The 25,287-nt window shown below is 41.0% G+C and overlaps 1 protein-coding gene and 1 long non-coding RNA gene across 6 annotated transcripts in view; one reads left to right on the forward strand and one right to left on the reverse strand.

Annotated features, from left to right (window-relative positions):
* Nucleotides 1–25,287, forward strand: part of LOC128928861 (uncharacterized) — a 57,332-nt gene that overhangs the window by 22,020 nt on the left and 10,025 nt on the right. The gene's annotated exons all lie outside the window — the stretch shown is intronic.
* Nucleotides 1–25,287, reverse strand: part of ATXN3 (ataxin 3) — a 47,005-nt gene that overhangs the window by 10,307 nt on the left and 11,411 nt on the right. For 2 of the 5 annotated variants that reach the window (XM_002754206.6, XM_035261298.3), the window contains 7 exons: nt 24,426–24,511; nt 23,944–24,010; nt 20,585–20,672; nt 15,101–15,233; nt 14,278–14,444; nt 13,021–13,117; nt 1,400–1,533 (listed from right to left, as the gene is read on the reverse strand). In XM_002754206.6, the coding sequence (XP_002754252.1) occupies nt 1,400–1,533; nt 13,021–13,117; nt 14,278–14,444; nt 15,101–15,233; nt 20,585–20,672; nt 23,944–24,010; nt 24,426–24,511 (772 nt within the window). Of the gene's footprint in view, nt 1–1,399; nt 1,534–9,675; nt 9,791–13,020; nt 13,118–14,277; nt 14,445–15,100; nt 15,234–20,584; nt 20,673–23,943; nt 24,011–24,425; nt 24,512–25,287 lie in introns of those variants that run through there. The other 3 variants (XM_035261300.3, XM_078335635.1, XM_035261299.3) reach the window with 2 other exon arrangements.

Consider the following 25,287-nt stretch of genomic DNA (forward strand, 5'->3'; position numbering starts at 1 on the left):
GAAAAAGTACCAGTTCATCCCCTGTAGTATTTAATTGTTTGGATATACCACAGTTTGTGCATTTATTAACCAAATGAAGGTCTACATTTAGGCAGTTTGTAATTTTTGGCAATTATGAATAAAGCTGCTATAAGCATTTTTTTTTTTAAGACTGAGTTTCATTCTTGTTGCCCAAGCTAGAGTGCAATGGCGTAATCTTGGCTCACTGGAACCTCCACCTCCTGGGTTCAAGTAATTCTCCTGCCTCAGCCTCCTGAGTAGCTGGGATTACAGGTGCCTACCACCACACCCACCACATTTTTATATTTTTAGTAGAGATGAGGTTTTACCATGTTGGCCAGGCTGGTCTCGAACTCCTGACCTCAGGTGATCCACCTGCAATGGCCTCCCCAAAGTGCTGGGATTACAGGTGTGCACCACCACACCGGCCAGCTATAAGCATTTGATGTAAGTTTTTATGTGAACCTAAGTTTTCTTTTCTCTTGGTTATATATGCATGATGGGGATTGCTGGATCACATGGTTAAGCATACATTTAAGTTTATAAAAAAAATGCCAAACTGTTTTCCAAAGAGTACACTTTTACATTCCCATTAACAGTGTATGAGTCCCAGCTGCTTGGATCCTTGCCAATACTTGGTATTGTCAGTTTTATTTCTTCATTGAGCCACACTTACAGGGGTGCTGCAGTATCTCGTTGTGCTTTTATTGAGCATTTCCCAGTGACTAGTGATGCTGAGAGTCTTTTCATGTGCTTATTTGTAATCCCTGTATCTTATTTGGTGAAATATCTTTTCAAATCCTTCATCCTTTTATTGAGTGGTTTTCTTATTGTTCAGTTTTAAGAGTTCTTTATATATTCTGCTTACAATTTATTTGTTGGATACAGTTACCTTTTCACTCAGCTTCTATTACTAACTGGCCAAAGTTTAAGACATATTTAAACCAAGACCTGGAAACTAACTCTGCACATCCCATTGCAAATATAGTTGAGTATATTTAGATTAAACTCAAGTATTTTTCATTTTCCAGGTGGTAGAATGTATTTCTTTTTCATCTACTAGTATTCATGATTTCTAAGGAATTTCTGGAGACTGTACAAATCACTGTGAAGTTGATATTATTATGTTGAGGTGTTCATAATGTTCTAGCATTCCTCCTGCCTTGGTTTCCCAAAGTGCTGGGATTACAGGTGGGAGCCACCACATATGGCTTTTTTTTTTTTTTTTTATAGTAACTGCTCCTTAATCTAGGGAAATTTAGTAGATTACAAATTTATTTAAGAGTCTTAATATGATTAAAGAGGGGAAAAAGAATAATATAAAGCAAAAATCACAGGAAGCCTATGGTCAGATAAAGTGTGAAGGTAACAAACATGATGAATGGTGAGCAGGACTTACCTAGATCATTCCCAAGAGCTCCTGAACTGGTGGTTGGCCTTTCACATGGATGTGAACTCTGTCCTGATGGGTCTCCCTGCTGCTGCTCCTGCTGCTGCTCCTGCTGCTGTTGCTGCTGCTGCTGCTGTTGCTGTCTGAAACATTCAAAAGTGAATGTATATTTAAAAAACAAAACTTAACAGGCCGGGCACAGGGGCTCACGCCTGTAATCCCAGCACTTTGGGAGGCTGAGGTGGGCAGATCAGGAGATTGAGACCAGCCTGGTCAACATGGTAAAACCCCGTCTCTACTAAAAGCACAAAAATTAGCCGGGTGTGGTTAAGGTGCCTGTACTCCCAGCTACTTGGGAGGCTGAGGCAGGAGAATCGCCTGAACCCTGGAGGCGCAATGAGCCAAGATCGCGCCACTGCAATCCAGCCTGAGAGACAGAGTGAAACTCCATCTCAAAACGAAAAATCAAAAAACAAAACTCAACTAAAGAATAAACATCATGAGAAAAACTATTCATGTAGAAAATACATTGTTCCACAAATCAAAGTAGTGACTGCGATGAAAAGAATGCAAGAGCTGTTAGTCTGATATATATTACTTTAAAATATAGAAGTACTGATCCTAGGAATCCTAGACATAAAATTTAAATTTAATCACACAAATTAAGAGATAGGTATTTTCACCATAAAATAAGTTATCATGGCTGGGCATGGTGGCTCACACCTGTAATCCCAACAGTTTAGGAGACCGAGGCGGGTGGATTGCTTGAGGTCAGGAGTTTGACACCAGCCTGGCCAACGTGGTAAAAAATCATCTCTACCAAAAATACAAAAATTAGGTGAGCATGATGGTGAGCACCTGTAATCCCAGCTCCTCAGGAGACTGAGGCAAGACAATCACTTGAACCGGGGAGGAGAGGTTGTGGTGAGCCAAGATTGCACCACTGCACTCTAGCCTGTGCGACAGAGCAAGACTGTTTCAAAAAAGAAACAACCTATCATACAAAAAGATTCACTGGTGGCTATTCTTATGTGAATGACTGTTGGTTTATAGACCCTTATTATTGTTGAAAGTCACCGAAAATAATACATTTGAGCAGATAAAGCATCTTGAACTACCATATGAGTTAACATAATGTTTCTGTTACTGGCTCATTCTTTTCATTCAGGTCTGAGTTGAAAAAGCTACCCAGGGACACCTTTCCTAACTACCCCACCAAAAGTAGCCACTTGACATTCCCACTACCTCATCACTTCATTTTAATTCTCAGCATAAACTTATCATCATCTGGTGTTCTGTTTATTTCCCTCTTTATGGCATGTAAGCTCGGAAGAGCACAAATTTTTTTTTTGAGACAGTCTTCCTCTTGTTACCCAGGCCAGAGTGCAATGGCGCAATCTCGGTTCACTGCAACCTCTGCCCCCTGGGTTCAAGTGATTCTCCTGCCTCAGCCTCCCGAGTAGCTGGGATTACAGGTATGTGCCACCACACTCAGCTAATTTTGTATTTTTAGTAGAGTCAGGGTTTCTCCATGTTGGTCAGGCTGGTCTCAAACTCCTGACCTCAGGTGATCCACCCGCTTTGGCCTTGCAAAGTGCTAGGATTATAGGCGATAGCCACTGCACCCAGAGAGAGCACAAATCTTGTCTTATTCATAGATTTCCCCCAGGGCTGATAACTGTGCTGTTACATAGTAAGTATTCACTGAACACTTGATAAATTAAAGAAATGAAAACTACTACTACATTATCAGACTTTAAGTAATAGCTATTGCATTAAGTTCCTCTGTAATTTTTTTCAAAAGGAAAAACAATGTAATACAAATCCCCATTTTTTTTTTTAAGACGGAGTTTTGCTCTGTCGCCCAGGCTGTAGTGCAGTGGCACAACCTCCACTCACAGCATCCTCTTCTGCCCAGATTCAAGCGATTCCCCTGTCTCAGCCTCCTGAGTAGCTGGGACTACAGGCGTGCGACACGTGTGTGTGTGTATATTTTAGTAGAGATGGGGTTTCACCATGTTGGCCAGGATGGTCTTGATCTCCTGACCTTGTGATCTGCCCACCTCAGCTTCCCAAAGTCTGGGATTACCGGCATGAGCCGCCACTCCTGGCCACAAATCCCTATTTTTAAAATGTTTAAACATGATGGTTATGATGTAAATATGTATGAATATATATCCTTATACTTAGAAAATACACACTGAACAACTGAGACACAATGGAAAGTCATATCTGCAAATTATTTCCAAATGGTTGAGAAAGGCCAACTATTGGAGATTATGGGTGAAAGATATAAGGAGCTCTGTGTACTATTTCTGCTTTTATGTAAATCTGAAATTACAGATCAAGCATCCCAAATCTGAAAATCTGAAATCCAAATGCTCCAAAATCAGAAACTTTCTGAGCACCAACAAGACACTCAAAGGAGGTACTCGGTGGAGCAGTTCAGATTTTTAGATTTTTGGATTTGGAAAGCTTAATTGGTAAGTATATTGCAAATATTCACAAATCCTAAAAAAGAAACCCAAATCTAAAATACTTCTTGTTTCAAGCATTTTGGATAAGGGATACTCAGTCTATATTACTTTTTTTTTTTTTTTTTTTTTTTTTTGAGGCAGAGTTTTGCTCGTGTCCGCTGTGCTGGAGTAAAGTGGCATGATCTCAACTCACTGCAACCTCCACCACCCAGGTTCAAGTGATTCTCCTGCTTCTGCCTCCTGAGAAGCTGGGATTACAGGCATGTGCCACCATGCCTGGCTAATTTTTGTATTTTTAGTAGACCCAGGGTTTTACCATGTTAGTCAGGCTGGTCTTAAACTCCTGACCTCAGATAATTCAGCCGCCTTGGCCTCCCAAAGTGCTGGATTACAGGCATGAGCCACTGTGCCCGGCCTCAATCTGTATTTCATATACATAAATACAAACACAGAAAACCAAAAACCAAAACTCACAAACAGCTGACAGTCTGAATGAGAAGCCATGGGTTTATAAAAAAAGAAGGCACATAAGAATTTGAAAAAAAGTCAGAATTTTTAAACTACCTGCAACAATTATTAAGAGAATGGTACACTTTTTTCTAGAGTTCCTCTTAATTTTGTATTTTAAAAGTGTGAAGAGTAAAGGAAGTCCAACCAATGAAAACTGCAATTTCTCCCTGTTGGTCTGAGCCAGAATACTGACCTGTGTGTAAGTGTAAGACTTTAGTGTGCACGGGTAATGAAGCACACAAGGGCAGTGTCCTCCCATTAGCATATCCTGATGCTGCGACATGACGCAAGACAGACGGACTGAGTTATGGAGCATTCCCGCCCATGCCCTCTTCCCCTCCACTCAAGAAGGTAGGTGAGAATGCAAGGGTGGGGGGGCAGGTGAGCTAGCAACATTAGAGGGATAGCCTTTATTCTACTTTTAGTTTATGAAAAATGAGAAGTAAACCAATTACCGACCTTAAAACAATGTTGACACCTTCCAGCTGTGAAGACACTGAGATGGAACATGTCCAAGAGGCACTCAGCATACACCCAGCTGTGCCCTCAGCATTACAGAGGTTACAAAGCTAAAAGCTACATGTCTTAGATTCTTTTACAAGGAGGATTCTGGTTACAAATTACATGCTCACATGAGCTTTAAAAGGCAGAAATGGGTTGGGGGCACTGGCTTACACCTGTAATCCCAGCACTTTGGGAGGCCAAGGCAGGTGGATAACCTGAGGTCAGGAGTTTGAGACCAGCCTGGCCAACATGGCGAAACCCCATCTCTAGTAAAAATACAAAAATTAGCCAGGCGTGGTGGCACACGCCTGCATTCCCAGCTACTCAAGAGAGTAAAGCAGGAGAACTGCTTGAACCTGGGAGGTGGAGGCTGCAGTGAACTGAGATTGCAGCTTGGGCAACATAGAACGACTCCATCTCAAAAAAAAAAAAAAAAAAAGGAGAAATGGACCAGGCATGGTGGCTCATACCTGTAATCCCATCACTTTGGGAGGCTGAGGCAGAAGGATCACCAGAGGTCAGGAGTTCAAGACCAGCCTGGCCAACATGGCAAAACCTCACCTCTACTAAAAATATAAAAATTAGCTGGCACTGTGGTGAGTGACTGTAATCCCAGCTTCTTGGGAGGCTGAGGCAGGAGAATTGCTTTAGGCTTGGAGGCGGAGGTTGCAGTGAGTCAAGATCACACCACTGCACTCCAGCCTGGGTGACAGACAAGACACTGTCTCAACAATAACTAACTAAATAAGACCAGGTGCGGTGGCTCATGCCTATAATCCCAGCACTTTAGGAGGCTGAGGCAGGCAGATCCCCTCAGGTCAGGAGTTCGAGACTAGCCTGACCAACATGGAGAAACCCTGTCTCTACTAAAAATACCAAATTAGCTGAGTGTGGTGGCACATGCCTGTAATCCCAGTTACGTGGGAGGCTGAGGCAGGAGAATCGCTTGAACTCGGGAGGCAGAGGTTACAGTGAGCTGAGATTGCACCATTGCATTCTAGCCTGGGCAACAAGAGTGAAATTCTGTCTCAAAATAAATAAATAAATAAGGCAGAAATGAGGCCTAGCCATCTCCCTACTACTTTGGTTGTTCTCTGGTGGCAAGTAATGTCATGGAGATGCCAGTCCCAAAATTGTGCTTCACTACTGTTGCAGTGGGGGCCAGACTTCATGTTCCATGTCTAGGCAACTGTGGTGGCAGCTTTCTAATCCCAGGATCATCACTATAGCAGTGTGTTCTTAACTGTGATATCCTCATTACTCATTGTCCCAGTTGGGGCAGTGGTTATAGCTCTTCCTACAAGTTGATTTCTCTAAAGGCCCAGCTAAGAGCTGCACCTTTATCTTAAGATTATGTAAACTCCTAATTTCTGTATTAAGTACTTTTCTCCTTGAAACATGCCCAGTAGTTTCTGTTTCTCAACATTGTTTGATAAACCATAGCATATCACTGAAGCAGTGGCTCAAGTATTAGGCAATCAAAAACTCAAAGTAATCGATGCCCATGAAGATATTTATGTTTCTTCCCATTATAAAACATTTGTAACTATGTTTTTTATAACAGAAAGAATCTGCATCCATTTCAAAGCCACATCTAGAGAAGACATTAGTAACTGCCAACATGTTATCTATGGAATATTTCACAGTTTATAAAATAGTTTCACACATATTGCTTAATTTCATGCTCATAATATATGAGTTAATGTAGGTTTTACAGTAACATAGCTGATGTAATAGAGTTTTGTTGGGGTTTTATGATGGTAAAACAGATTTAAAGATTACTGCTGGAAAAAATGTCATGGCTTGAAAGTATTATTATTATTTTGAGACTGAGTCTTGCTTGTTGCTCAGGTTGGAGTGCAATGGCGCAATCTCGACTCATGCAACCTCAGCCTCTGTGGTTCAAGTGATTCTCCTGCCTCAGCCTCCCGAGTAGCTGGGATTACAGGCATGCACCACCATGCTCAGCTAATTTTGTATTTTTAGCAGAGACACACTTTCTCCATGTTGGTCAGGCTGGTCCTGAACTCCCAACCTCAGGTGATCCACCCGCCTCAGCCTACCAAAGTGCTGGGATTACAGGCATAACCACCGCACCTGGCCTGAAAATATTATTTAATGACTCATAAACTGTGAGTCTGTAATAGGGTGATTTTTTAAACAGTATTTTTTACACTACAGAGAAACATTTTTTTTTTTGAGATTGAGTCTTGCTCTTGTCACCCAGGCTGGAAGGGTCGCTGTAACCTCTACCTCCCAGGTTCAAGTGATTCTCCTGCTTCAGCCTCCCGAGTAGCTGATTCTCCTGCCTCAGCCTCCTGAGTAGCTGGAATTACAGACATGCGCCACCACACCTGGCTAATTTTTTGTATTTTTAGTAGATCTGAAGTTTCGCTATGTTGGCCAGGCTAGTCTCGAACCCCTGATCTCAGGTGATTTGCCCGCCTCAGCCTCCCAAAGTGATGGGATTACAGGCGTGAACCACTGCACCTAGCCAAAACTATTTTTTTTAATGCTTGAAAACTAAATGATTACTTTATGCATTTACTTTACCCAATTATGCAATTACTTTATGATTTTCTTTATGCATGAATATTGTGATTACTGTATCCAGTATGAAGCTTCAAATGCTCAAAAAAGGGAAAAGAAAAACTAGAAAATTCATATGAATAAGAAATCAGCACCAGGGTCAATTTGGGGAAGGTAAGAGGGAAGAGGTAGCTTGATAACCTTAGAGCCAAGCTCCCAAAGACAGAACCTAGAGAGACAAGGAACTATCTAAGCTAACTAATCAGGAATTTTAGTGAAAGGCAAGTATTAGCTTCTCAGCTCTTCTACTAATGAGTTCTATAAGGTTTTGAATCCAAGTCATTGTTAAATGAACATCAAGAAGTTAGTTCTTAACTCTTCTCAGCAACATGTGACTATGTAAGATATTCTCAAGCTCTTTCCAAGTTCTCACCAGTATTTGCAAAATCAAGCCAAGAGGCTGAAACTCTTAACCATCACTGCAACTTCCTCATCAATCAATCCTCCTCCAATTAGGAAGGAGGTCTATCGCTATTCGAACATTTTTAAAAGGGTACAAGGTTGCCTGACACTGTTTACTAACAAGCCCTAATTATTGCTGACATCATGCTTATTATAACTTACTTAGTCATTACTGGGTATTACCCAATTATCTTTAATATTCTAAAAAGTTCAATTTGTTGGAAGTTTCATATTTTTAATCCAATTTAAAAAATTTAAGTAAAAAAGGGGTTTATTATTATACTTTAAATATACTTTTCTTAGATATACCTGTAAAGTTTGTATCATAGTTTCTCTGTGAAGTATGTCTTTAGACCATTATAGTTTGGCAAAAACAAAAAAGTCTGAAATAAACATGATGGAAGTATCACATGGGAATTATTCTGTAAAGCAATTTAGAAATCTGTACCAAGGCCTAAAAAATGTTCATATCCTTTAACCCAATAATCTGACATCCTCAGAAAAATTAGAAGAAATGATGAGAGATTTAAGGCATAGAGGCAGTATAAGAATTGTTCATTAGGCCGGGCGTGGTGGCTCACACCTATAATCCCAGCACTTTGGGAGGCCGAGGTGGGTGGATCACGAGGTAAAGAGATCGAGACCATCCTGATCAACAAGATAAAACCCCATCTCTACTAAAAATACAAAAATTAGCTGGGCATGGTGGTGCGTGCCTATAGTCCCAGCTACTTGGAAGGCTGAGGCAGGAGAATTGCTTGAACCCAGAAGGCGGAGGTTGCGGTGAGTCGAGATCATGCCATTGCACTCCAGTCTGGGTAACAACAGCGAAACTCCATCTCAAAAAAAAAAAAAGAATTGTTCATTGCAATATTGTAACAGCAGAATTCAAAAAGCTCATATATAAATTATGCCACATCCATTCATTTTATGAAATATCATGCAACCTGCTACAAAGACTATTTACTGTTATGGGAAATGGGTACAATATTTACAAGGCAAGTGTCTATGTGTCACAGAAAGAGAATGTGCCAAAATACTAACATCAGTTACTGAAGGAGGTGAGAGTATGCTTTCTTTTTCTTTCTTTTTTTGAGACAGTCTTTTTCTGTCACCCAGGATAGAGTGCAGTGGTGCAATCATGGCTTACTGCAACCTCCACCTCTGGGTTCAAGCAATTCTCCTATCTCGGCCTCCAAAGTAGCTGGAATTACAGGTGTGTGCCACCACACCCAGCTGTTAATTTTTTTGTATTTTTAGTAGAGACAGGCTTTTGCCATGTTGGGCAGGCTGGTCTTGAACTCATGGCCTCAAGTGATTTGCCTGCCTTAGCCAGCGAATTACAGGCTGGGATTACAGGCATGAGCCACTACAACTAGCCATATAGGCTTTCTTTTAATTTTGATATTTCTTAAAATAAACTTTCTAGAATGTTAGTCTTTCTAATTAAGTAGATTTATTTTTTACATTAACTAGATAATTGATGATTCAGAATTACAATTAATCATTATGATTACTATTTTATGACAACAGCATTTAGCTATGTTTTAAAAAGGCTCATATATTTTAGAGACACATTAAAATGGTTACAGACAAATGATATAATTGAGATTTGTTACACAATAATCCAAACTTGTAGGTGGGCCAACGGAAAGATGGAAGATGGGAGTATTAAAAAACAAGACTGGGCCAGGTGCAGTGGCCCAACACTTTAGGAGGCCAAGGGGGTGGATCACTTGAGGTCAGGAGTTCAAGACCAGCCTGGGCAACATGGTGGAACCCTGGCGCCACTACAAGTATAAGAATTAGGCCAGGCGTGGTGGCTCACTCCTGTAGTCCCAGCACTTCGGAAGCCACGGCAGGTGGATCTTGGTCAGGAGATGGAGACCATCCTGGCTAACATGGTGAAACCTCGTCTCTAATAAAAATACAAATAATTAGCCGGGTATGGTGGCATGTACCTGTAGTCCCAGCTATTTGGGAGGCTGAGGTTGTAGTGAGCTGAGATCACACTACTTACTGCTCCAGCCTGAGTGACAGAGCTAGACTCCAAGTAAAAAAAAAAAAAAAAAAGAATTAGCCAGGCATGGTAGTGTGTGCCTATAATCTCAGCTACTTGGGAGGCTAAAGTGGGAGAATCACTTGAACCCAAGAGGCAGAGGTTGCAGTAAGCAGAGATTGTGCCACTGCACTCCAGCCTGGGCAACAGAGCAAGACTCTGTCACAAAAAAAAAAAAAAAAAAAAAAAAGGCAGCGAGACTGACCATGTGCTAGTATTTGGGAAATCTGGGTGATAAACACAAGTTCATTTTGCTAGTTTTTCTACTTTTGTATAAATTTGGAGTTTATTAAAACAAAAAAGTTACTTTTGAAACTTAAAGGTAAAAAGCACTAATAAACACTGCTTTGAAATTTAACATATAATTAGCCAGTAATCTATGCTGAATAAAGACTAGAAATATCTCACATTAGGAAGATGTCAGCTGATCAGAATTTTCCTTCATTTACTTCTGAGCTGTGACTTAAATAAAACAAAAGGTAAATATTTTCTTCATTATACCATCAAATGTAAAATGCTCCAATATTTTTAGATGCTGCTAAAATACAGTCAATAACAATGTAAGATGCTGCTTAATTTCAGAGATGTTGAAATGTGTAAATATGTGTATGTTAGAATGTATGAAATACAGCAGATAATAGCTCAGATTCAGCTATGAGCCTTTTGTTTTCTGACCTAGGATCAGCGGGTCTGATTTTTAAAATATTTTATTTTAAAATTAAAAAAAAACTCCTCTTATCTTTCTATGATACAATAATTTACATTTAAATTACTGCTCCAGCCTGAGTGACAGAGCTAGACTCCAAGTTAAAAAAAAGAATTAGCCAGGCATGGTAGTGTGTGCCTATAATCTCAGCTACTTGGGAGGCTAAAGTGGGAGAATCACTTGAACCCAAGAGGCAGAGGTTGCAGAAAGCAGAGATTGTGCCACTGCACTCCAGCCTGGGCATCACGCATCCTAATGCACTGATGACTTATCACAGTATTGTAAGGCCAATAGCCTTGCTAAGAGCCGGATGAACAACACCCACCCCTCTCTATGCCTGATAACAGTTTATCAGGCAGAACACATTACTCAGTATCTGGCTCCTCCATGCAGGATCCCCTTGCTCACTTCTGCATTCTGCCCCCAGGTCTATATTCAGCACTAGACTATGCACTCTCAGCACCAAGCTATGCATTTTGAACCTCAGCACTAAAACTATACAGCTGAACCCGTGAAAATTGAAGAAGTCCCGCCAAGCCTTACCCAATGGCAGCACACCCCATGCATCCTAGGCCAGCCCCGCTCTAACCCCCATAAAACCCCCTGCCCTGAGAAGTTAAGTGTGACTTCTCTGGCCCCCTTTCCTTAGGACCACAGAACCTCGCCCGGGAGATAAATAAATTGGCATCTGATTGTTCTTATACTGGCCTCAATTTCCTCATTTTAAACTCTGCAGCAACCATTACAAGTATCATAGGAAATATAGCACCTGTGCAAAATGAAGTGTGGAACTGAAGTGGCATTGGGAAGGAGATGACTCTAAGGCAAGATTTTTCTTTTTTTTTTTTTTTTTGAGATGGAGTCTTGCTCTGTTGCCCAGGTTGGAGTGCAGCGGGGTGCATCCCGGCTTACTGCAACCTCTGCCTCCTGAGTTCAAGCGATTCTCCTGCCTCAGCCTCTTAAGTAGCTGGGATTACAAGTGTGCGCCACCATGCCCAGCTAAGTTTTTTGGTATTTTTAGTAGAGACAAGGTTTCACCATGTTGGTCAGGCTGGTCTCACACTCCTGACCTTGTGATCCGCCCACCTCGGCCTTCCAAAGTGCTGAGATTACAGGCATAAGCCACTGCACGCAGCTGATTATTTATCTTGCAATCTTTAACATGGAGTTTTATTTTTCTTTAAAAAAAAAAAAAGGCAGGAGACAAAAGTCTGAATGCTAGTTACTTGAAAAGAAGGGATTTTCATATGGTGAAATTTCTATTTAGCAAGCCCTTACAAGGCTGGCTACAGGTAAGGTTTTAGAAGTTGACCCAGATTTATGGTTTGCATCCATCCCCCTGATGCTAACAGAATTGCAGGACCCCCTGAAGCATCCATGAGCAGCTAAATGACCTACCACCTCTATTTGGGAATGTGCTTCCATACCTCACAAGCTGTTTTTCTCACTGATTGGTATAGGAATCTTGTAGAGTTCATGAGGTAAGCAAGAAGCACATCCAAAGGATCAATAGCTTCTTGCCTTATCCTAATTCAATTTTTCCTTTAATAAATGAAAATTTACAAGGTTTTCTTCACTCAATTTCAGGTTTTTGTTTTTTTTGTTTGTTTCTTTTTTCTTTTTGAGATAGAGTTTTGCTCTTTTGCCCAGGCTGGTGTGAAGTGGTGCAATCTCGGCTCACTGCAACCTCTGCCCCCTTGGGTTCAAGTGATTCTCCTGCCTCAGCCTCCCAAATAGCTGGGATTACAGGCACATGCCACCATGTCTGGCTAATTTTCAGATTTACAGTAGAGATGGAGTTTCACCATGCTGGCCAGGCTTGTCCCAAACTCTTGACCTCAGGTGATCCACCCACCTCGGCCTCCCAAAGTGCGAGCCACCATGCCCAGCAATTTCAGGTAATTTATCCAGTATTGGGGCAAAGTTTTTCTTTAAAACTACAGTTTGTTTCATACATTATTTGCTGGAAAGTTTTAAAAAATACATTCAAATGGCTGGGCATGGTAACTGATGCCTGTAATCCCAGCACTTTAGGAGGTGGAGGTGGGCAGATCACCTGAGGTCAGGAGTTCGAGACTAGCCTTACCAACATGGAGACACCCTGACTCTACTAAAAAAAAGAATACAAAATTAGCCGGGCATGCAGTAATCCCAGCTACTTGGGAGGCTGAGGCAGGAGAATCACTTGAACTCGGGAGGTAGAGGCTGTATTGAGCTGAGATTGCACCATTGCACTCCAGCCTGGGTGACAGAAGCAAAAACTCCATGTCCAAAAAAAAAAAAAAAAACCAAAACAGGATTCAGGCAGTAATCATTTACAAATAGACAAATTAGCCAAAGCAAATATTAAACACATTATTTTAATTTGTACCAACTACTTTACTTTTCAAAGTAGGCTTCTCGTCTCTTCCGAAGCTCTTCTGAAGTAAGATTTGTACCTGTTGTCTGTGGAATATCTTGAGATATATTTCTGGAACTACCTGAAAACAAAACACAACAGAACAAAAACCAATCACTGTATTTACCAATTCAAGTAACAATAAGTTTGTTTATACTCATTTGAATAGCTTTTAAAACGTTTAAGAATATTCTATTCTGGCTGGGCATGGTGGCTCACACACATAATCCCCGCACTTTGGGAGGCCAAGGTTGTGGATCACCTGAGCTCAGGAGTTCAAGAACAGCCTGGCCAACAGGTTGAAACCCTGTATCTACTAAAAATACAAAAACTTAGCTAGGCATAATGGCAGGCACCTGTAGTCCCAGCTACTCAGGAGAATTGCTTGAACCTGGGAGGCGGAGGTTGCAGTGAGCCAAAATCGTGCTGCTGTACTCCAGGCTGGGCAACAGTGAGACTCCATCTCAAAAATCTGGTTTCTCTCCCTGCTAATCCAGCAGGGTTCTATTAATCAAAAATGGGATTGCACACCATATGGAGTACTCAGAGGCATGCCTAGAAGCAGGAAACATTCAGAATAAAAATAATCTTCCTATTAATGAAATCTCAATTTTATTTAGATATCTAAGGAAATCAATTGATAAATAATTTCATTAGAAAGTAGAAGCAAATACATATGAGTTAGAGAAAAATAAAACTACCCACTTTAAACTTTTAATTAAGCTACTTGGAGCTATGCCTTAACATTTTTCTTTGCCTAGATTGTCTAGGGGAGATGTCTTCGCTTTTCCCTATTGATGGTTTATATCACTAAAAAACTAGGCCCACCAAAGTGGGTTTAAGCTTTAAATTACATAGCCAATAAATGTTGGATTTTTGTAAAATCAGTTTATATTACCTGTCCAGGCCCTTCTATAGTGTCTAATGGCATACATTCATGAAACAGCTGGTTTGGGTAAGGATCAAACCCACAAAGATTAACCTCAGTTTACTATTGTGTTAGTAGAGTATTGAAACAAAATAAAATAACCAGAAGTAAAAATATAACTACTCCTAATATAATATAGGTTGTAAAAAGTGATTTCCATTACAAGAAATCTAGAGGAAAAGCCCACTATACAGCTATTGCTTCTGCAGTAATTGTCAAAAAACTTCTAAGAGTACATTAACTTCAAGGAATCCTAAGAATAATTGAAATGGATTCTTCAGCAATGAATAAAGCACACATCAGAATGTCTTTACCTTGCATACTTAGCTGAATAGCCCTGCGGAGATCTGCTTCCTCATCTTCCATGTCAATTTCTTGGCGGCTTAGTGCCAGAGCCCTCTGCAAATCCTCCTCATCTTCATCTAACATTCCTGAGCCATCATTTGCTTCTAACACTCGTTCCAGGTCTGTTTTATGGACTCTAAAGAACAAAAGCACTGGTATTAACTGCAACCAGTCTTCTATTTTAGACAGAACACAAAGGCATTTGTAATGTAAAGGTTTTATGTAAGTCAAAATTTAAAATGTTTTCTGGAAAATAAGCTCATTTAGCAATATGATTGTGTTGTAATTTGAATCCAACTAAGTGTTTTTTCCATTTCTTTCCTTTTTTTTTTTTTTGAGACAGGGTCTGACTCTCTTGCCCAGGCTGAAGTGCAGTGGTGTGATTATGGCTCACTGTAGCCTTGATCTCCCCAGGCTGAAGTGATCATTTCACCCCAGCCTCCCAAGTAGCTGGGATTACAGACATACACTACTACATCTGGCTAATTTTTGTACTATTCGTAGACATGAGGTTTTGCCACGTTGCCAGGCTGGACTCGAACTCCTGGGTTGAAGCAATCAGCCCGGCTTGGCCTCCCAAAGTGCTAGGAATACACCATACCTGGCTAAGTTAATATATTTAAGTATTTAAAAGAGTTGACTCAAGTTTAAACTAATAAACTTCGCTAAAATATAGGGTCTAAAATAGAGTCACCAACAATACAAGAACCACATATTTCAATGTAAGCATGAAAATTTAATTCTTGTAATGAAATACTATCACATATTCCATACTGCAGGCTTTATTTTTACCTTTGCTCTTTTAGTTGTGCTAATTCTTCTCCAATAAGTTTTGGTCGATGCATCTGTTGGACCCTAATCATCTGTAGAAGTTGGTCAGCTTCACAATCTGGCAGATCACCCTTAACAACAAATATAGAATAACCTAAAAAGAAAAAAAGGGAGGGGCAAAAGTCAACCTAAACAGCTAGAAAAAGATTCAAAATTGATGTAAAATGCTGGTAAAGAGGCAGCACAGTATACTGGGAAAAAAAAAAATACAAGCTGAGGGCCAGGAGCAGTGGCTTGCGCCTGTAATCCCCGCACTTTGGGAGGCCACACGGGTGGATAGCCTTAGGTCAGGAGTTTGAGACCAACCTGACCAACATGGTGAAACCGTCTCTACTGAAAATACAAAATTAGCTGGGTGTGGTGGCACATGCCTGTAATCCCAGTTACTTGGGAGGCTGAGGCAGGAGAATCACTTGAACTGGGAGGTGGAGGTTGCGGTGAGTCGAGATCACGCCATTGCACTCCAGCCTGGGCAAAAAGAGCAAAACTCCATCTCAAAAAAAAAAAAGAAAAATATCAGCTGAGGATTCAGAAAGATCTTGATTCAAATAATGATTCTCATACTTACTAGTAAAGTCATCTAGGATAAGTTACCTAAAGTTTCTGAGCCTCACTTTCTCCACTGTGTGGCTGGAATAGCCATCTTATCAAGTGACTGTGAGAAGTATATAAGGCTATGCACTAACTGGTATGAGAGAGATAATAAAGGAATGGGTAAGAGCAAGGGATTTAGAATCAGACTGCCTGCATTTGATCCCAGTTCTCCCACCTCCTAGTTGCATTTGTCTTGGTTTACTTTACCCATTAATCTTGGTTTCTACTCTTTTCTTTTTTTTTTTGAGACGGAGTTTCGCTCTTGTTACCCAGACTGGAGTGCAATGGCACAATCTCGGCTCACCGCAACCTCCGCCTCCTGGGTTCAAGCAATTCTCCTGCCTCAGCCTCCCGAGTAGCTGGGACTACAGGCGCATACCACCATGCCCAGCTAATTTTTGTATTTTTAGTAGAGACGGGGTTTCATCTTGTTGACTAGGATGGTCTCGATCTCTTGACCTCGTGATCCACCTGCCTCGGCCTCCCAAAGTGCTGGGATTATAGGTGTGAGCCACCGTGCCCGGCCGGTTTCTACTCCTAAACATATGATACTGGTACCTTCCTGAGATGTTTAATATTGCGTACCAACTTGACTGGATTGAAGGATACAAATTATTGTTCCTAGGTGTGTCTGTGAGGGTGTTGCCAAAGGATATTAACATTTGAGTCAGTGAACTAGGAGAGGCAGACCCACCCTCGATCTGGGTGATCACCATCTAATCAGCTGCCAGCATGGCTACAATAAAGCAGGCAGAAAGAAGATCATGGAAGGACTAGACTTGCTGAGCCTTCATCTTTCTCCTGTGCTGGATGCTTCCGGCCCTCAAACATCAGACTCCAAATTCTTCATCTTTTGAACTCTTGGACTTAAACCAGTGACGTGCCAGGGATTCTTGGGCCTTTGGCCACGGATTGAACGCTGCACTGTCAGTTTCCTACTGTTGAGGTTTTGGGACTTGGACTGGCTTCCTGGCTCTTCAGCTTGCAGACAGCCTATTGTGGAACTTCACCTTATGATCATGTGAGTCAATATTCCTAATACATTCCCCTTCATATATATCTACCTATTAGTTCTATCCCTCTGGAGAACCCTAATACACTTACTCACAGGGCTGTTGTGAGAACACAGATAATGTGTGCAATAACTAGTAACATGGCTAAAATGCATCGTCTGTGGAAAGAGCTACCCCCACCCTGACCCACACATGTATACCCCTTGTAACTGAAAATAGGAACTGGGAAGCCAAATACCTAAAAGCTAATTAAGGTGTCAAATGTGTGGTTTGCATCCCAAAAGAATCACATTAGTCTAGTATACCTGTATAAATATGATTCCAGAAATCCAGGGTTTCCCAAGCTAGATGCTACACTAAGGGTGGGGTATACCTAAAGCAGTCTAATTGATTTAAGTTTTTCTATCATATAGATAGATAGATAGACATAGATATAGATATATATTTTTTTAATTTGAGATGGAGTCTCACTCTATCGCCCGCACAATCTCAGCTCACTGCAACCTCTGCTTTCCAGATTCAAGCGATTCTTCTGCCTCAGCCTCTCGAGTAGCTGGGATTACAGGTGCCTGCCACCACGCCTGGCTAATGTTTGTATTTTTAGGAGACAGGGTTTCACCATGTTAGCGAGGTTGGTGTTTTTTCTTTTTTTTTTTTTTTTTTTAGAGAGAAAGTCTCGTTCTGTTGCCCAGGATGGAGTGCAGTGGTATGATCTTGGCTCACTGTAACCTCTGCCTCCCAGGTTCAAGTGAGTCTCCTATCTTAGCCTCCTGAGTAGCTGGGACTACCGGTGTGCACCACCACGACTGGCTAGTTTTTGTATTTTTTGGTAGAGACAGGGTTTTACCATGTTGGCCAGGCTGGTCTCAAACTCCTGACCTCAAGTGGTCTGCCCCCTCAACCTCCCAAAGTGTTGGGATTACAGGCATGAGCCACCATGCCCAGCCTAAGACTTCAGATAGTATTCTAAGTGTGCTGGGAAGCCAGTGAAGGACAAAGAGTGAGGGTGGGAAATAACAGGCATTATACAGTATTTTTTTCTTTTCTCCCCTCTCCCCGCCTCATATTACACTGTTTAAGAAGCATTCTGAGCTGCTCTATCAGTATAATATGTACGAACCAGAGTACAAGAAGAGTCACCCTTATGGAAATGGAAAACCTTATGGATAGCATGGATAGAGAGAAAAAAAGTCTTTCATAGATATGTTCAGTTTGAAATGCTTTTTGGACTTCCAAGTGGAGATGCCAAAGCTAGGAGTTAGTCAAAGCTAGGTGTTCAGGGTAGATATCAAGACTGAAGATAAAAATATAGTAATTACTGACACGTAGATCTTAATTAGAGATGACTTAAAGGAATGCAGTGGCACATAATCAAGAAGTTGTACAAGATTTAATCTTAGGTCACTTCAATAGTCAGAGATTGGAAAGACTAAGATCCATGAAAGGAATCTGAAAGATGCAGGGTTTCAAAGAAGGGATATTGTTAGGAATGAAGGTTTTAGATAGAAAAAAGATACAAGTATCTAAAATCAAATAATTAAAAACACTATATTCCTAAATGTGAATTCACAATAACATCATAACAAACCTCGTAGCAAAAAGCTGCCAGCACTCAGACTGTGATCTCTAAATACCATTGTTAAAAGGTGGTAGAGCATGGTGGCCCATGAAATAATCCCAGCACTTTGCAAGGCTGAGGCAGGTGGATCACTTGAGGCCACAAATTCGAGAACAACCTGGCCAATATGGTGAAACCCTGTATCTACTAAAAATAAAAAAAATTAGTCAGGCATGGTGGTGCATGCCTGTAATCCCAGCTACTCAGCAAGTTTAGGCGAGAGAATCGCTTGAACCTGGGAGGCAGAGTTCAAGAAAAAAAGAAGGCACACTAGAGGCAATTCTAAGGAAAAAATAAAAACAGGGAAGCAGCTGGAGTTTCACAGAATTAAGAGAGGCTTTTTCTTTTCAATCAATGGAGAGACAGCGCTTCTTTTTCTTCTTCTAGGAATACTACAAAAAAAAAAGGAGGGAAACTGATTATATAAGAGAGTGGAGAGATGAAAGCAGGAACATCTTGAGTAGGTGACAGGAGCTGGGATCCAGCCCACAAGTGAGGGGCTGGTCTTGGCTAGAGGTAGGGGACCACTCATCTATTTTAATAGGCTCAAAGCACAAGTAGCGATATAAGCAAATTGATAAATTTGCTGACAGAAAGATAACATAATTTTAATTGCTTCTATATTCTCAGCAGAATGTAACAGAAGGCCATAAGCAAAGTTTGTAAACAAGGGAGAAGAAAGTGGTTAAAGGGTTGAAGACATAAGCTGTGAAATTAATCTTGGCGAGTGGTACATGATTTTTTTATAAACATCTTGGAGGGTGGTACATGGATTTACTAAGAAAACATAGTAGAAATATCACGCAGCACTAAGGACTCATTTGAATTTTGTGATTATACTAAATTTGAAGTAAAACCTTTGCTAGGTGTGGTAGCATAAGCCTGTAGTCCCAGCTACTCAGGAGGCTGAGGCAAGAGGATCACCTGAGCCCAGGAGTTTGAGGCTGCAATGAGCTTTGATTATGCTGCTACACTCCAGCCTGGGCTTTGGAGAGTGGCTCAGTCTCTTCGACAGACGGATGGATGGATGAATAGATGGATAGATCATTTAAGAAAAAAGTAAAACCAATCATGTTTTATGTTATTTTTTAGCCATGTCCAGCTACTCTGGTACAGGAATGAACAAAGTCAAGATTTGGTTTTAATCAGGGTTGAGATTTTTGTCATTCAAGTATGATGGAGGGAGAGAAGGGGAAACAAGCTGAAGAATGCAATGGAGTGATTATAATGATGGATTACAGAAAACAAGCAGTATAAGCAAAAGAATGCATATAAGGAAAATGCTTGGGCCCCATGGTAGGGTTTAAAGAATGGTTGGAATAAAAAACCAGATAAAACATGGTTTAAAGATAGGAGGTGGAGGCCGGACACGGTGGCTCATGCCTGTAATTCCAGCACTTTAGGAGGCCAGGCCAGGCGGATTGCAAAGTCAGGAGATCGAGACCATCATGGCCAACATGGTGAAACCCCATCTCTACTAAAAATACAAAAATTAGCTGGGTGTGGTGGTGGATGCCTATAATCTCAGCTACTCGGGAGGCTGAGGCAGGAAAATTGCTTTAACCCCGGAGGCAGAGTGAGACTCTGTCTCAAAAAAAAAAAAAAAAAAAAAAAAGATAAGAGGTATTTAAAGAGTAATATGCTTGCAATTGAGATCTGATGGTGGTTATGATTACTGGTAACAGCTAAGCAAGAGTAAGTGATTTTGAAACTAAGAAGCAGGTACTGGATTGATTGGATTGATTAATGATATAGGAATGATTAAGAAGGATAAAAGACGTTGAAGTAGAGAAAAAGACAGTGAGTCAGATCCTAAAATCACTGATGAAAAGAGACTTGAGGACAGTGCAAAAGGGCAAGGAATAGTTTAATCCAGGGGCATGTATTTCAAAGAAACTGGAGTTTATAGAGAAGAACAGTGGCCTAGAAGAGGCAAAGAACAAAAATATCTCTCCTCTCAGGTATGTGATGTATAAAAGAAGAAGCCATTACTTAGAAGGGCTGCAAAGAAGGCAGCATCCTCAGAAGAGGGATGGCCAGGTGTCAGTGACAACTCTAACTGAACAGCTTCACCCAAATCACAGCCTAACATTCACCATGTCAAACCTAAAGGTTAGTTCACTGCCACTGCCAGAAAAACAGTATTGTCACACTTACATCTAATGTGCCTGTTTAACTACTCTGGAAGATAACATAACAAAATTTTCAGCCTTTACTTACCTTCCTGTTGTAACTGAGCCAAGAAAAGTGCAAGATATGTATCTGATATTAATTCTGGACCCGTCAAGAGAGAATTCAAGTTAAACCACTGAAAAAAAAATTGTCAATATTTTAGTGTACATTACAGGTAATAAGGAAATAAGAATAGGTATAATCATCTAAGCTTAGTAAGATTGTTTAAACTCTAGAAATATGTCAAGTTGAGCTCTTTTCTTTAACTGAATAATATGATTGTAAAAACTACAATAGAAGCCTGGTGTGGTGGCTCACGTCTGTAATCCTAGCACTTTAGGAGGCCGAGGCAGGCGGATCATGAGGTCAAGAGATCAAGACCATCCTAGCCAATATGGTGAAACCTCGTCTCTACTAAAAATACAAAAAAATTAGCTGGGTGTGGTGGCGTGTGCCTGTAGTCCCAGCTACTCAGGAGGCTGAGGCAGGAGAATTGCTTGAATCCGGAAGGCAGAGACTGCAGTGAGCCGAGGTCGCGCCACTGCACTCCAGCATGGCACCTGGTGACAGAGTGAGACTCTGTCTCCAAAAAAAAAAGGGGGGGCTGGGCGCAGTGGCTCAAGCCTGTAATCCCAGCACTTTGGGAGGCCGAGGCGGGTGGATCACGAGGTCAAGAGATCGAGACCATCCTGTCAACAAGGTGAAACCCCATCTCTACTAAAAATACAAAAAATTAGCTGGGCATGGTGGCGCGTGCCTGTAATCCCAGCTACTCAGGAGGCTGAGGCAGGAGAATTGCCTGAACCCAGGAGGCGGAGGTTGCGGTGAGCTGAGATCAAGCCACTGCACTCCAGCCTGGGTAACAAGAGCGAAACTCTGTCTCAAAAAAAAAAAAAAAAAAGTAGAAGTAGGGTTTTTGTTTTTGAATGATCTTTTATTGATTTAATTCAATATACTCTTTCTTGACTTTTATCTTTTTTGGCATTTACTTTTTTTTTTTGAGATGGAGTCTGCTCTGTCGCCCAGGCTGGAGTACAGTGGTGTGATCTCTGCTTACTGCAACCTACGCCTCCTGGGTTCAAGTGATTCTCCTGCCTCAGCCTCCTGAGTAGCTGTGATTACAGGCATGTGCCATCATGCCCTGTTAATTTCTGTATATCAGTTGAGATGGGGTTTTACCATCTTGGTCAGGCTGGTCTAGAAATCCTGATATCATGATCCACCCATCTCTGCCTCCCAAAGTGCTGGGATTACAAGCATGAGCCACCTTCAGTTTTTATTAAAAAACAAACAAAAAAAACCCAGCTTCACTGAGGTAGACATGACATGCAATAAACTGCAGATATTCAAAGTGTACCATTTGAAATTTTTTTTTTTTTTTGAGACAGGATCTTCTTCTGTCACCAGTGCAGTGGTGTGATCATGACTCACTGCAGCCTCAACCTTCTGGGCTCCCACCTCAGCCTCTCTAGCAGTTGGGACTACAGGGAGGCATCACCACGCCTAGACAACTTTTTTTTTCATTTTTTGTGTGGAGATGGGGTCTTGTGACATTGCCCAGGCTGATCCTGAACTCCATTAGCTCAAGCGATCATCCTGCCTTGGCTTCCAAAAGTGCTGGCATCACAGACATGACCCACCGCATCTGACTTAGAAATATTTTGACATTTGTATACTGTACTCCCATGAAACCACTACTACAACCAAGACAGTGAGCACACTGATCACTGCCACGTTTCCTGTGCCTCTCTGTAACCCTCCCCTCTAACTCCTCCTTAGACTTCTCGTCCCCAAGCAACCACTGCTCGATCTGCTTTCCATCCCTACAGATGAATCTGCACTTTTCTAGACTTTTATGTAGATGGTACCATATACAGCATATAGTATTTTGTTTCTGGGTTTTTCTTTCAACATAATTAGAGATTAATCCATGTTGCTGCATGTATCCATAGTTTATTCTTTTTTTTTTTTTGAGACGGAGTTTCACTCTTGTTACCCAGGCTGGAGTGCAATGGCGCTTTATTCTTTTTTACTGGACTAGCTGGTTTTCAATAAACCTCTTTTGAAGATTCGAAATTCTAATAAAAAGGATGTTAAATGATTTTGTTTCTTAAAATAGTTTGCTGAAGACATAGTTCATGTTTTTTTTAAAAAAAAGAAGTGATTTTATGTAGATGGTATTACCTGGCTTCTGAAATCATATGAATAATCTTGTTGCACTAAAGCGAACATAATTGAATGCTTTTTTTCATGCTTGACACTACTCCAGGCTTTGTGACAGCCCTGTGCTAAATACAAATCTATAAATGTAATAATTAGCTGACAGAACATAGTCATCACATAAAAACCCACTTAGAAGTAACCACATTTGTAGTGTCTTTAATAGAGAATTTTTCAGGCCAGGCGCAGTGGCTCACACTTGTAATCCCAGCACTTTGGGAGGCCAAAGCAGGCAGATCACCTGAGGTTGGGAGTTCAAGACCAGCCTGACTTACATGGAGAAACCTCATTCTCTACTAAAAATACAAAAATATTGGCCAGGCATTGTGGCACATGCCTGTAATCTCCAGCTACTCAGGAAGCTGAGGCAGGAGAATCACCTGAACCCAGGAGGTAGAGGCTGCAGTGAGCTAAGGTCGTCCCACTGCACTCCAGCCTGGGTGACAAGAGCGAAACTCCCTCTCAAAAAAAAAAAATAAATAAATAAATAAATAAAATACAGAGAGAGAGAGAAGAGAGCGTGCGTGCGTCAGGGAGGGAGACGGAATTTTTCTTATGATATAGTTAAATTGCATATACTTGTCACAAATAAATTTATAAGAAAAACTGATAGTACGTTTTAAAATGACAAATTTTCAATAAAATAAAATGACAAATTTTCTATCTATCAGGATCAAAACCATGCCCCACACACACATTACTGGTCAGTTTCCTACTTTTAAATGCAAAAATCCTTTTTAAAAAATTTTTTTTAATTTTATTTTCCTTTTTATGTTTTATAAAACAGAGTCTCACTCCGTCACGCAGGCTGGGGTACAGTGGCACAATCATATTTCACTTTGGCCTCACACTACTGAGCTCAAGTGATCCTCCTGCCTCAGCCTCTGAAGTAGCTGGAATTATAGATATGAGCCACCATGCCTGGTCTTTTTTTTTTTTTTGTAGAGACAGGACCTCACTTTGTTGCCCAGGCTGGTCTCAAACTCCTGGCTTCAAGTGATCCCCCACCTCCTGGCTTCAAGTGATCCCCCACTTCCTGGCTTCAAGTGATCCCCCACCTCCTGGCTTCAAGTGATCCCCCCACCTCCCAAACTGTTGGGATTATAGGCATGAGTGACTGTATCTGGCCCGATTTTAAATGGGATACAGAATAAGAAAAAAAGACATGGAAGGGTAAGAAATCTTACCTGTTTTCCTAATTTTCTAACTGTAAACCAGTGTTCCTTATAATTGCATATAAATGATCTTTCATTTCTAAAAAAGAAACACACAATATTAACTTGAAATACTAAATTCATATTTATGTTGTCTACTGGCAAATAGTATATAAAATCTGTGATAACAAGATTATATTTACAGTTGAATATCACTGATGTTTTGAAAAGATCACACAACCATATGAACGTCTCTGCAGCAGCTTAGTGATGCCGTGCCAAAGATGGCCTCACACACCACTCAAGGGTCAGCTCTGTGCTGCCACGGACACTGGGGTGCCAGGAAGGCTAGAGGGCAGATGCTCATGGACATCACAGAGGTGAACTAGGAAAGTCTGAGAGAATGAAACAGGGAACATTGAAAGTATTCAAAATATATTTCTCCTTTAAGAAACTGTAACTTTAAAAATCAAATTTGGGAAAAGAAATGTATGAAATGCAAAACAAAATCTTACATAGGATCGATCCTGAGCCTCTGATACTCGGGACTGTTGAACAGGATTAGTTCTAAACCCCAAACTTTCAAGGCATTGCTTATAACCTGTTAAGAAAAATAGCAACTTTCCATAAGCTAAACCACTCCATTCCAAATTTAAGAAGTGTAGCTATGTTAGTTGTGTAAACACTTTAAGAACTGTAGCTATGTTAGTTGTGTACTTCATATACAAATTCCTCTAGAAGGCTATAGGTTTGTTTGTTTTTGAGATGGAGTCTTGCTCTGTCACCCAGGCTGAAGTGTAGTGACACAATCTCAGCTCACTGCAACCTCCTCCCACAGGTTCAAGTGATTCTCCTACCTTGGGCTCTGGAGTAGCTGGGATTATAGGCATGTGCCACCACGCCCAGCTAATTTTTATATTTTTAGTAAAGGCCTTTCACTATGTTGGCCAGGCTGGTTTCGATCTCCTGACTTCATGATCCACCCGCCTCAGCCTCCCAAAGTGCTGGGATTACAGGCATAAGCCACTGTGCTACGCTAGCTATAAGTTTTAAAAAGCGTGTGTGTGACTTTGGCAGGCCAAGGTGGGTGGATCACCTGAGGTCAGGCGTTCAAGACGAGACAGGCCAACATGGTGAAACTCTATCTCTACTAAAAATACAAAATTTTGTTGGGTGTGGTGGCCAGTGCCTGTAATCCCAGCTACTTGGGAGGCTGAGGCAGGAGAATCGCTTGAACACGGGAGTTAAGAGATTGCTGTGAGCCAAGACTGCACCAGTGCACTCCAGCCTGGTGACAGAGCAAGATTCTGTCTCAAAAAAAAAAAAAAAGAAAAGGTAAACCTGATTATTTCAATCTGTCTGACGAAAAAAAAAAAA

This window comes from Callithrix jacchus, chromosome 8 (assembly GCF_049354715.1).
Source record: "Callithrix jacchus isolate 240 chromosome 8, calJac240_pri, whole genome shotgun sequence".
In the NCBI taxonomy this organism is placed as follows: domain Eukaryota; kingdom Metazoa; phylum Chordata; class Mammalia; order Primates; family Cebidae; genus Callithrix; species Callithrix jacchus.